The sequence below is a fragment of the Rutidosis leptorrhynchoides genome, chromosome 4 (genome assembly GCF_046630445.1).
Source record: "Rutidosis leptorrhynchoides isolate AG116_Rl617_1_P2 chromosome 4, CSIRO_AGI_Rlap_v1, whole genome shotgun sequence".
NCBI classification, from domain to species: domain Eukaryota; kingdom Viridiplantae; phylum Streptophyta; class Magnoliopsida; order Asterales; family Asteraceae; genus Rutidosis; species Rutidosis leptorrhynchoides.
This window is the reverse complement of record NC_092336.1, coordinates 548,499,734-548,512,779: the sequence shown is the minus strand read 5'-3', so window position 1 is coordinate 548,512,779 and position 13,046 is coordinate 548,499,734. Positions and strand designations below refer to the sequence as shown.

General features: G+C 34.6%; 1 protein-coding gene across 1 annotated transcript; it reads left to right on the top strand.

The window, feature by feature from the left end:
• The first annotated feature begins 4,197 nt into the window (after positions 1 to 4,197).
• LOC139845188 (uncharacterized) lies at positions 4,198 to 12,052 on the top strand. The gene is made up of 18 exons (XM_071835432.1): positions 4,198 to 4,565; positions 4,978 to 5,217; positions 5,331 to 5,394; positions 5,502 to 5,631; positions 5,761 to 5,902; positions 6,386 to 6,628; positions 6,721 to 6,805; positions 7,763 to 7,865; positions 8,022 to 8,147; positions 8,271 to 8,384; positions 9,292 to 9,410; positions 9,506 to 9,593; positions 9,679 to 9,771; positions 10,179 to 10,268; positions 10,405 to 10,524; positions 10,761 to 10,852; positions 11,574 to 11,631; positions 11,714 to 12,052. The coding sequence occupies exons 1-18, from the start codon at positions 4,376 to 4,378 to the stop codon at positions 11,792 to 11,794; spliced, it is 2,178 nt and encodes a 725-aa protein (XP_071691533.1). The 5' UTR covers positions 4,198 to 4,375; the 3' UTR covers positions 11,795 to 12,052.
• The last annotated feature ends 994 nt before the right edge of the window (positions 12,053 to 13,046 follow it).

The following is a 13,046-nucleotide window of genomic DNA, read 5'->3' as shown; positions in this document are numbered from 1 at the left end:
AAAAAAAAATGACATAATTGAAAACAAACACAAGTACATAACACAATAAAAACTACTCGTCGTCGTCGGATAACTAAAACGCTTTTTGGTATTTCTTGGTGATTTTTGTTCGGGCTCTCAATACCAAAGCGCGTTGTTCCTCCGTCAAGTCGGGTGCACATGGCTGGGTGAGAAATGACAATTGATCCAACATTTCACGGGTCTCTGTCGTGTCGTATATCCTATACCTCGTCCGCCTTGTAGCGTTGGCGGTTTCAATCAATTGTAAACGAGCTTCGTTGAAAAAAGTTTGTGAGGCCGCATCGGATGACTCCGAACTCCTTTGACTCTTGGTTCTTGAACGACCTGGTGGACGACGCAGAGGTTCTTCTTGAAATAACCTTTCAAACTGACTCGGATCCCCACCCGCACCTTCACCCGCACCCACACCTTGGTTCGAACCTTCACCCGGTCCACTCACAAGCGGTGGGGGTAACTCGACCGGCCGATTACGCTTGGGAACGACCCCCTCGAATGTTAAAAATTTAGGACAATCTTTGAGAACGCTCCACGCTTCCTCGTAAAGAAACTTAATACCCGTTTGATCCTTAAATGCCCGACGTGTGCTACTGACGATATCGGCATCGTTAGCTCCACTTTGCCAATATTTTTCAATTTTGTGTAATTGCCGATAAGAATCTTGATATCTTTCGACATCTTGCTCCATTTTCCCGTTAATTGATCGACTCGACGTTGTTCACGGACTTGTGCATTGTAATTTTCTCGGATATAACCCAAAAATGAATCTTTTGTTTGACCCGTTCCCGTTACTTCGGGAGCTTGCATCCACACGTTCGCCAAAATCACACTTTCCTCGTCCGTCCACGGTACTTTGGTGCATATCACTTTCTTTTTTGCTTTTCCTTTTCCTCTCGGGTCACTTTCACCTTCGTCTTCAACTTCGCCGGGTTGAGTTTCTGGAACGGATTCGATATCTACATCATCGGATTCGGTATTCGTTGGAATTTGTGTAGGAATTTGATTTGGGAAGATAGGTTGTCATATTGTTGGACGAGTTTGTTGATGAGTAAATTGTTGTTGTAGAGAAAATTGTTGTTGTTGAGGATATTTGGAATTGCTGATAAGGTTGAGTAACGTATTGTTGTTGGTGAGGAAAATTGGTGTATTGTTGATTAGGAGAAAAAAATTGGTGAAGATGATGCGTATTTGGCAAAACCCATGGCCGGGTTGGAAGATGACCCGGAAGGTGAGTTGAACATTTGGGAGTCAAGTAGTGTATGAAAAAAAATCGTTACTTTGTTAAGTATCGACAACTTGCTCGATCAGTTTGTTTTGGTTTGTTTTAAGATGAATTTTTAGGCATTTTGATGAATGTATTGTTGGATGAAAGTGTTGGGAGTGTTGTGTTAGAATTATTGAGAGTGTCGTGTGTGTTAGGAGTGTTAGAAATGTATTAGATATTAGATATATAGTGTAAATAAGTAATAAAAATAAAAAATAAAAAGCCATTAAACCAACGGCTTTGTTGGTGTAACGGTCGAAAAATTCAAATAAAATTACAAAATGCCCATGCTCAAATATGCTTACATATGAAAATGGTGAGGGCGAGGAGCTCGAGGGCGGTCGAGGGAGGAGGAGGGCGGTGACAATGCCATCAACGCTCTTGAGGAAGGTTGGTCATTACATGTTTGATAACGTGTCGGTGGAATTGATCTAATGCTTACAACTGGATAATTTATGTATTATATTAAGTGTTTAGCTAGTTATTGTAAAACTAGTGTTAATGTAATATTCATAACTTATGGATTAATTATATTATATTTATTTTTCAAAAACTATCTATGGGCCAACACAATTTGATATGGTCAAATAAAAAAAAAAAAAAAAAAAAAAAAGACAATTTGATACTTACCTAACTATAAACTAGAAAAAGTTTTTGAGAGATTTGATACTTACCTAACTATAAACTTACGGAGTATATAAAAACAATTTGAATTGTCAAATTGAAATTTGGGACAGCCTAAAAAGTTTTTATGCATAATTGTTGTTGATATATTCACTCAATTTTTTTATAACTTTACTTTATTTGTGCAACTCTTATTTTTTGAACCGTATGAATGGATTTATCAAAACTTAAGTAGAAATATCATCATCATCATCATCAAAACAATTTGAATTATCAAAATGATCCAAATTACATAGTGATTGCTACTCATCCTGTCACTTATAATCACATTCAAAGTTATTATTAACTTAGAAAACTTGTTTATAACGTGGTTTCGAGTGATTTTGGATAGTAGTTCCGGGTGGATTCATGTTTTGTTATGATGATTAGTGCGAGTGCTTTGCTTTAGTGTTTTTCGGGCTGTTTTGAAGCTAGTGCAAGGGTGATTGGGATCAAGATGTGACATTGTTATTGTTATAATCAAGTTTCATTATCATTGTTTTTCGAGGTTTTTGTTGTGATTCATGAAATTGGATTGGTGCTCCGAGTTATTTTGATGTTTGGTGTCGAGGTGATTTGTTGATTGTCGTGAAATTAGATTGGTGCTTCGGGTTATTTCGATGTTTGGTGTCAAGGTGGTTTGTTGATTGATGATTAGGGTGTGGGATTCAAGTCGTGGATATCGGTTGTGATTTTACGGTCATAGTTTCTTTCTCAGCTGCATTTCTACATTTCACTATACCACCACTCGGTTAGATTGTGTGATCGACGGGTATTATCTCGAGTTTCGTTTCGTTGGTCGTGGTTATTTTTTCACATGTTTTCATATTTTCTAACTAGTGTTGCCCTTATGCGGTCTGGTGTTGTGTTGATTTGGAAGGTGGATAGAAGCTTAGATTGTTAGATTGTAGCTTTTTTTGTTGTAATTTTCGAGGTTGATAGAGTCGTGGAATCGTGTTTGTTGATTATATCATTTAGGATCGTTGTAACTACTAGCTTCTTGCTAGTCTTCTTTTTATTTATAAAATTGTTGCCTTTTTAAAAATAAAAATAAAAACTTGTATAAAAAATTGGTAAATAATCACCACTCTTTCTTCTTTCAACACGTTTTAAAGAATTCCACACCATGGGCCCCTTTTTCCCTAATTATTAAATCCACACTCATTTTTTATACATCCACCACAATCTTATGCAAATTCCCAAAATACCCTTTATATTATAATTATTTATTTTGTTTATTATTTTTATTCAAGTACAATACAACCCTTAGACTTCTTCACACGTATCTTCTTCTCACCCATCTGTTTTTCTTTCGCATATCATCTCGTAAATTTATTTCTCACATGTCTTTTTACAGAGAAAAAGAGAGATGCTATTATAATATGAAAATATGTATATGTATATGATGAATACACTATGTATGAACTAGATTGAGTCCCTTGACCCAAGTGAAATCCAAAAGACCCAACGAGAGAAAGAAAAAAGTTGGGCAGTTAGAACAATGTAAATGCTCGCACTCCTTTCAATTTGAATGAAAAGCTAATAATTTCTAAAGATAATAAAGCATTTATGGGTTCATTGAAATGGGGTTTGAGTTAAATTTACCAAACATTAAACATGAACAAAAGTTACTAGCTTGAGTAGAATCTGATTGAAGTGAGATTGGGTTTTTTGATTGACCACAAATGGGTAGGATTAGAAATGATTGGGGTTTTTGATTAACCATGAATGGATAGGTAGAAAACCCAGCTCGAGAAATTTCAAGAAAGATTATTAAAAATGAAACGGGATTGAAAAATTTAGAATTTTGTGTGTTTAAATTTGAAAGTTTGTTACTCTATTTCTCGGATACAAACTAATTAGAATTAGAAGGGACATGTATTTCAGTAGAGGTAAGAAGAAAATCAAGCGAAAAAAAAAAAAAAACAGATTTAGGTGAGAAGAAGACATGTGTGAAGAACTCTAGTAAACAAAATTGATAATTATTATATAAAGGGTATTTTAGGAACTTACATAAGATTGTGGTGGATGTATAAAAAATTAGTGTGGATTTATCATCTCCCTATAAATTATAATTAGTGTACTACTACTCTGTTAAAAAGTGTAAATTGGAATTCTTGTTATTCAATTTGCTTGTAATGTAATTTAGCCAACCGTTTTCTTCCATTTTCGCCTTCATTACTCAACCCTTTTTTGCGTTTACTACGACTATTAATCATATCTATCTATCTATCTATCTATCTATCTATCTATATAAGTACATCTCAGCCTGCCGACGATACCACGTCACCATCACCGTTTCAAGATCTATTAATATTGCCATTCACGTTTTCTACTCAACTTTTCAACTCAGATCCCTCTCACTTTCTATTTATTGATCTTCTAATTCTAATACATATCCGCACATATTATTCGTTTCAAATTTGATACATGGGAGCCGTGCCATCAACGCCGCGATGGGGCGGCGAATTGTCGCAGGACACGGCGGAGTATCTGATCGGAACATTTGTCGGTGATAAATCATTTCCATTGACTTCCGATTACTGGCAGAAATTACTCGAGCTTTCTTTTGATCAACATTGGCCGGCTAACCGTGTTGAACAAGCTTGTCAGGCTTTCGGTTAGTTGTAATTTTGTGGTTAATTAGGTTTTAATTATTGTGCACAATGTAATATGCATATTCCTATTAACTTCTGCTTGATTATTATTAGGATATGATCAGGTTCATATCTGAGTAATCTGACCTCCAAATGTTACATTAGTCATTAGATACAGTACAATTTAATTTTTACATTATGCATTAATTAGGTTGCAATACTATATAAATACACATATGTATATAACTATGAAGTTAATATGGCCTCTTAAATGTGTAGAACATCATCACTGGTGTATGACTATAACCTGAAAATAGACTAAAATACTATGTTGTAATAATTGGGAGTGTAGTAACAGAGAGTTTGTACTGAAATTCAGTATTTCAATGGCACTTGTACTTAATGTTCTTATTTTATTTTATTTTTATTGTGCAGCACGAAACAACGGTTCCACAAGACACCTCGCAAAGCTGTTAATCCATCTAACATGGTGTTTGCAAGAGTCACTTTCTACACGGAGTGTGCTATCTGTAGCTTCAATGAAGGCTGTAAATGCATCTTACATATCGTCTGTATTTTTGAAGTATTCAATTGAAAATTTGAATAGTGAGAACCTTGAAGATTTGTGTCTGTCTCTAGATGATGATGAAACAATACCAGACAAAATACATAAAGGTAATTGATATAACATTCTTGAATACCTTTTCGGGTTGAAATAAGCTTTTTCTTCATTATCTGTGATTGCAGTTTTATTAATAAACATGGCATGTTATCTTTTCTTACTACAGATGAGAGTGTTATAAATATGGCTATGCATGCTGTGCTTAGCTATATCGGTAGAGCAGATATAAGGTATACTTCAGGTTATTATTATAATTTGCATTAATTAGTAGTAGCCTAGTAGGACTTATGGTCTTAATTTCTAACTGTGTATATATAAATACTTGTATATTTGGAAGTCCCCAGACGTATATCTTGCATCATGAACTGCTGAACTTCATGCTCATTGCTATGTCTACTCAGCTTATTTCCGGGCCATCACCTGGACCTAATGATGTTCATCCTTTCATCGATGCTGCAATGAGTGAGGTAACCCTTTTATATAATTTCGTAGCTAAAAGTAATAATCTGTTAAAGTTATATAAGTCATTTTTTATTTGGTGAAATCCGATACAAGGATTCAAGGAATTATCTTCAAAAGCACTTTATTATTTACAGGAGAGTTCTCTGGTAGGTTTGGTTGTTCATAAACTGCTGCTTAACTACATTTCACGCCCAAAATCCAAAAGTAGTGCATCTTATTCTTTACTATCTGAAGAAAATCAGCTTGGTGTGCTTAAAAGAGTCGGTTCTGCTGCTGGTAATTCCTCTTATAATTCTCTATCATTAGATTATTAGATATAAGATATATGTCTCTTACTGTTTGTTGTTTAAACTATTACATTTGAGAATATTCATTACATTACACTTGCTATAAAGTTAATATGGATACCACTTTAGCATGGTTTTGGTAACTGCGGGTAGATAAGAAGCTCAGGTAAATTTCTTGCATCGTTGTTTTAAGTGAACTTTTGGGCGTGATAGTAATATTCCTATGTCCGGTGTTACAGTTTTTAGTGACACTAGTTTTTTCCCCTTCTGCTCACATCAATATTATATTGTTTTTACATGTTGGTTCTGCCTATGAGCATTGGTGTGTATGTTCTTTGAATGCTTTAAGAGCTGATAGTAATATTCGTACGCTACAGCTAATGTTTTGATTTGTCAAATTGCTTCTTTCTTTCAATTGGACATTTATCCTATGCCTATGTTCTAATAAACGTATTTTATATCTGACTTGCAGCAAATATAGTGCTATTTCCACTAAGTTACTTTGCCAATTCAAGTGACGAGGCCTCAAAAACTGAACTGGCTGAGAGTAGTATCAATATACTACTTATTCTCATTCATTATCGTAAATGTATCATTGTGGAATCTTTGAAAAACAGCAATGCCGGTGTCACACCTGAGTCTCTTCTGAAAGATGAAACTTATTTTGCTGAAAACCCATATTGTAAAGCCTTGGAAAACATTAAAGATGTTGAGTGTAAGATCCTTTTATTTTGCAAGTGTTGTAACCTTGTTCAGCTGTTCTCTACTTATTTTCTACTGACCGAGTGTGACATCATCCTCTTGCAGTTGACCGGGTGGATATTGAGGGAAATGCACATAGTGGTACACTTGTGAGATTGTCCTTTGCTTCTCTCTTTGATACACTTGGCATGTAAGAGCTTGTTTATAATCCGACTTGAATGTATGTAGTCTTATAAAGCATTTGTAGATTGTATTGCTCTATCTCAGTCTGCATTATATCATGTAAACCAAAGGAGGTAAAATGGGCGGGTTTGGTAATGTGTGGGAATGAGTTGGGGTTGAAACTTGAAACACAATCTCTAAAGTGGGTTGAACTGGACCGGGTTAGGTTGACCCAGAAACATTTTTCATTCCTACGCTAATCTCTTTTTTTTATAAACTAACTAATGTGATAAAATATAAAATATGATTATAGAAAGAAAAGAATAATATTATGATTACGATTACAATAATAATAAAAAAATAAAATGATTTAGGTGGCTGTATTCATTAAAAATATAATTTACAAGACTTCTGTCCCGCTCGACTATATTCGTTAAAAATACACCCTACGCGACTCTTAAGCCGTTGCACTTCTTGGATGAAACTGATGTAAACGCTACCCAAATCGACCTACTGTAAGTAAATGGGTTGAATTTGGCACCCGTGACTCTTAACTAGTTGGACTTGTAAAAAATGTTAGTGGTTAATATCTGTTGTAACATGTCTCCGCTACTGATGACCTAAGCATTCGTATTAGAGTTTTTCAATGAGGTTAAAAATTCAGGAGTTAATAGTTCTTAAGCAGTAGGTCGTGGTTCTTACTAAAAACAGAGATGTCTTCTATAACTTAGGATACAAATTTACGTTAATAGGGATGTTGGGAGACGTAATTACTTACCATTGATTAAATATTGAGCTGTTATCATATTTGATTACTACTACACTACAATATACTTGACCTGATGTGGATTTATTCGACATGCTCATATAATGGCCCATTTTGGCCTGAAGCTGTTTTGCCCCGTTACCCTTTTCCCTTTTCCCTTTTTACCATGTCTGATATAACTGATTAACTTCTTCACTTGCCCCTGCATCACTTCTGCAGGTGTCTGTCTGATGAAAATGCTGTTCTGCTACTTTACTCATTGGTTCATGGAAATTCGGACTTTTTAGAATATGTACTAGTGCGGACTGATATAGATACATTGGTATGAAGCACCTCATTATATTCACTAGTTCCCTTTTTGCCCTCCCTTTTAAATCATCTCTTTGATCTATATATCTTAAAAAGACATGCAGCATCTCTAGTTATGTCATGTCATACTGTCTTATTTACGAGTTTTTTTTCACGATGAAATGGTCAGTTGATGCCGTTGTTGGAGACATTATATGATGCTTCGAGCAGAACATCAAATCAAATCTACATGGTGCTGATTATTCTTCTTATCCTTAGTCAAGATGCTTCTTTCAATGCTAGCATACACAAACTGGTAACTTTAATTTATCTGCTTTGACTACATAGTGTCTTTTTTTCTTTTTTTTCTTTTTTCAACTTTAGCTTATTAACCCTGTTACTTGACACAATTTTCCTAATTCACCATCATTTTTGTTAGATTCTGCCTTCTGTTCCATGGTATCAAGAACGCCTGCTTCATCAAACATCTCTTGGTTCTCTCATGGTTATCATTCTTATAAGAACTGTGAAGTATAACATGTCTAAGATGCGGGTAAGAACTTGTGATTTAGTTACTACCGTGAAGTATCATCTCTTATATGATTATAACCGTTTTAGATATGTTTATCTCCTTTGGGAAACTTGCTTTATGAGATTTTATACAAAAGGTGTAAACAGATGTTGATAGAATTTCTACATGCTAATCAAAAGTCGATTTCTGATATCTGAAAATGTGATGTATGATATCAATGTCTGAATTTGAAAAACGACCAACCTCAGTGAATTTGAATAAAATGTCTGAATTCAACAAACACATCATGTTTAGGCACAATGTAAAATAATTAACACTAAACACTTCTCTAGATCTCTATCTACATATCTGAATCTGATGGTATTTCATGTAAACAATAATGTAACTTTTACATATTATTGGTAATAACACTATACATTTCATAATATAGATCTACATATGTGTGTGTGTATGCATGTCTTACGTTTGTGTGTGTGTGTGTGTGTGTGTGTGCGCGCGTGTGTGCGTGTGTGTACGCATGTCTAGTGATATTTGAGTTTCAATATGAAGCTGGGAATTATGATACAGATATTCAAAATGGTGGTTACAATTGGTTGGATATTCCATCAAATTGAATAAGTTAACCCTTTAAAAAATCATATCTTTATAATATTGCGAATACACACTCGAATTGAAATTTTCTACAAAACATTAGTTTATCAAATTTGGCACAGATTGCTGACCAGTTTTTCTGCTTAATATATACAACTATGCAAGCCTAATTTATCAAATTTGGAATTGACTGGTGACCACTTTTTCTGGTTAATATTTACAAGCCTTGTTTTCCTTATAAATATTTTTGTGAATTCATTTCTTGTTTTGTTAATTGGTCTTACAGAAACTCCAACCGAGCGACTGACAATTATTTTTGCATGTTGAATTGTAACAGGATGTTTATTTACATACCAATTGCCTTGCAGCTTTGGCTAACATGGCACCTCATGTACACAGGCTAAGTTCATATGCATCACAACGTTTGGTTAGCCTTTTTGATATGTTGTCACGCAAGTACGCATCTCCTTAATCTTTGTGTTTTTGTGGGCCCTATTAGCTTTCGTCTTTCTGCATTCTCATCACTGCTTTTTAATGGGCAAAATATTTAGATATGCAAAACTGGCAGAGCTGAAGAATGACAAGATGCATATGACTGATGGTGGACTCAAGGATGATGATAAAATTCCCGAAGATCTGGTAATTAACAGAACCTGTAACTACTTTATTTGGCTGTTTTTATTATATAATCTAGTATATAATATATTATACTGCATTGTTTCAGTCAGCAGAACTACATATATATACTGACTTCTTGAGGATCGTATTGGAAATAATCAATGCAATCCTGACTTATGCACTTCCAAGAAACCCAGAGGTACCTGGTGGAAATTGTTTAGAGGTGGCAAGATGATCGGGCCGGGTGGGTTGCGTAATGGGTCAAAACATATTTTCTTCAAATGTGTCCCTTTTCAGTACTGGTCAAAATAGGCCATGTAGGGTTGGGTTCTCCACTGGGCACTTATTATGTATTTTAATTAATGCATGAAGCATGATTACAAAATCAATCTGATTAAAAAATGATCTATAAGATTGTATCCATTAGAAATATACTTCGGGTGACTTTCAAACCGTTGGACTTATTTCCCAGCTGTTCCTTACACCTATTAATAAGCAAAATGGGTCGATATTGCCACACCAAAGATTTGGTATTATATGTACTTACTCTTGAACTCATGTAACCGTCGGAATATAATGTCAACCTTCTCTATCTAAACATGGCAGGTGATTTATGCAATTATGCATAGGCAGGAGGTTTTTCAACCTTTTAGGAACCATCCTCGCTTCAATGAATTGTTGGAGAACATCTTTTCTGTATGTACCAGAACTCAGTATTTTTAAACTGTGTTGTAATTGTTGTTCTAGATTTGAAGTATGACAATTATGCTGTTTGATGTGCGTGATGATGATGATGATGATGTTGATAATGCTGCTGGTTCTGTGTTTGTAGGTTCTTGACTTCTTTAATAGCCGTATGGATGCACAAAAGCTGGATGGTCAATGGTCAGTTGAGAAAGTGCTTCAAGTGATAAACATAAATTGCAGATTTTGGCGGGGTGAAGGGATGAAGGTAATCAACTAATCATTCTTATATATCTCTCGTCCCAAATGACTAGATGAACCAAGTTTATATAGCATAGTTTCAATCTAACCTGGAGTCATACCGCTAGCAAAATTTAAATCATCAAAGAAAATCATATTAATTATGTAGTTCAGCTAGAAAAGTGATGGATGTCTTACTATGTCATAGACTTAGTTGTAATTGTAACGATTATGGTGTAGCTCACATCCTTCTTTTCAATTCAGATGTTCACCCAACTAAGGTTCACATACGAGCAAGAAAGCCATCCCGAAGAGTTTTTCATTCCTTATGTGTGGCAGTTAGTAATATCTCGCAGGTATTGCTCTTTTATATTTCTCCGGTGATTTAGGGATGACAAAAAGACTCGTACCCGATTGGGAAACCCGAAAGCCGATTTTTTGAGCCGGGTTCGGGCCGGGTTTGCCGGTCGGCTATTGGGATCGTTTTAAAATTTTATCTGGGTTCGTGTTCGAGGACGGTTTTAGATACAAACCTGGTTACCCGGCCCGTATACCCGATAAAAGACCTGAATTCGTATACCCGACCTGTTGGGTATGGGACTGGGATTATTACCTATACCAGGCCCAAACCCGGCCCGATGCCATGCCATCCCGGGTTATGAAACAACAAAAAATACACAAAACTATGTTCAAGAAACTCACTTGGTACAATTAGAAAAAGACATCGGTGCCCTTTATCATGTTGACTTTAGTTTTACATTTATTGTTTAGAAAAAGGCAAGTGCACATTTGTATTGATGGAACAATTTTCTAAAGAAGTGTTGTTCCAACTATAACTAGAGGTGGTAATTTTGAACAATTTATTTATGAATGGGCCACATGTTATTATTCATCTCTACAGATGAAATAGGTGAAACTTTGAACTGTGAAATGCGAAAACAAAAATAGCCTTGAAGGAAACGTGTTTAAACTTGAACAAAACGTATTTTTAAACCTCCTAAATCATTTAAAGAAAGGCAGATTTGAATAGAAGTCGATTGTTATGTTTTAATATCTACAATCTGCTTTGTTATACAGTGGTTTCAATTTCCTTCCCAGTAGCATAAATTTATTCCCAGTTGAGCTGCCTGTGGAGGTTCGTTTTTATCTTCTTTGTCCTTTCTTCCTCTTTTGATAATATATATATTCAGCGAAGCTTGTTATTTCTTTAAATGCAGGTTAGTTATGGTACTACGGAGTCTGTTACAGATCCAAAAATGCAGTTAAACACAAAGGAGGCTGTAGAATCACTTGTTTAGGGTAACACAATCACTTATGTACATGCATATAGAGAGAGGTTTACACTTATAAATAAATAAATGTATACACATGATTTTACAACACAAGTTTTGACAAGGTAAATGTAATTCTTTTAGCTGAAGCCGCTGATATAATGATATTAACAAGGTGTTTGCTTATTATTTTTGTCGATCAATTGTCAGTATACGATCAGTCCATTATCTAAGAAAAAGAGTAAAGTCATCATGTTTGTAATGTGACATTCCTTAGAGGCTTTTATACATATTAATCAATAAGCATAACTTTTCTTGTACAATTTACCTGTATAAAGGTTAAATCTTTCTAATGTAGATACTAATATACATTTTTTTTGTGGCATTAAGGAACGAACTTCATTAATAGTATATGGATAATAGGAGAAGACTGTTAAAATATAGCATAATTTTTTGTAGCCATTGTACATATGAAGTTAAATTACTCTCTCTCTCCATATGTGAGACTTCTCCTATCATCCAAACGGATGCTTGATACATCATTCCGATAATTATTGGAACAATGTACATGGCAATGAGTTGCTCATTGTTTGATATTGTAATCGTTATACCATGTAAAAATGCTAATCTGTATGTTTATCATATCTTGTTATGGCCCATCGTACGTGACTTGAACTTTCTTTAAACTGTACTACAACCATAGAACTTGAAATTGAGTAAAAAATTCTATTACCTTGCCCCGATGTCATCCATAGTAGTACCTTTTATTTCATTTATAACGAAAACAAGATTTATCAGAGTGGAAATTCACAAAAATAATATTCACCACATTATAATAGACTTATGTTATATGATATTTTAACATATATGTCTATAGGTACATATATGTCTATACTCTATACGTACATATATTTTAACATATATGTCTATAGTTTTTAGTGTTGACCTTCATTAGTGGAAATGGACTACACAAAATATTTTAGTCATATCTCCTTTATACGAACTTAAATATAATTGATTCAAAAGTTTAAATTTACTAACTCAAATGACTACAAAGTACAAACTATATTAACTAAAATTTGTGAGGTTGTCAAGGCCCCTCCTTACCCTCAAACTCCGCCATTGGCATCAAATTGTCATTCATGATTCATTCCTTACTTCTCGTAACATTGTTCCGTGGAATAGTATTCGGTCACCATTCTCTCTTCTATAATTGTGTTTGAATGAAAGCAGTTGGAGCTTAAACTTGGAGATTGAGCTCATAGCTAGAGTTGAAGCT

Excerpts from the sequence above, each read along its gene's own strand:
- LOC139845188 (XM_071835432.1), top strand. The coding sequence starts at position 4,376 with ATGGGAGCCGTGCCATCAACGCCGCGATGGGGCGGCGAATTGTCGCAG. Across the intron at positions 9,411-9,505 it reads TTTGATATGTTGTCACGCAA|ATATGCAAAACTGGCAGAGC; the intron begins GTACGCATCTCC and ends CAAAATATTTAG. Across the intron at positions 10,525-10,760 it reads GGCGGGGTGAAGGGATGAAG|ATGTTCACCCAACTAAGGTT; the intron begins GTAATCAACTAA and ends TTTTCAATTCAG.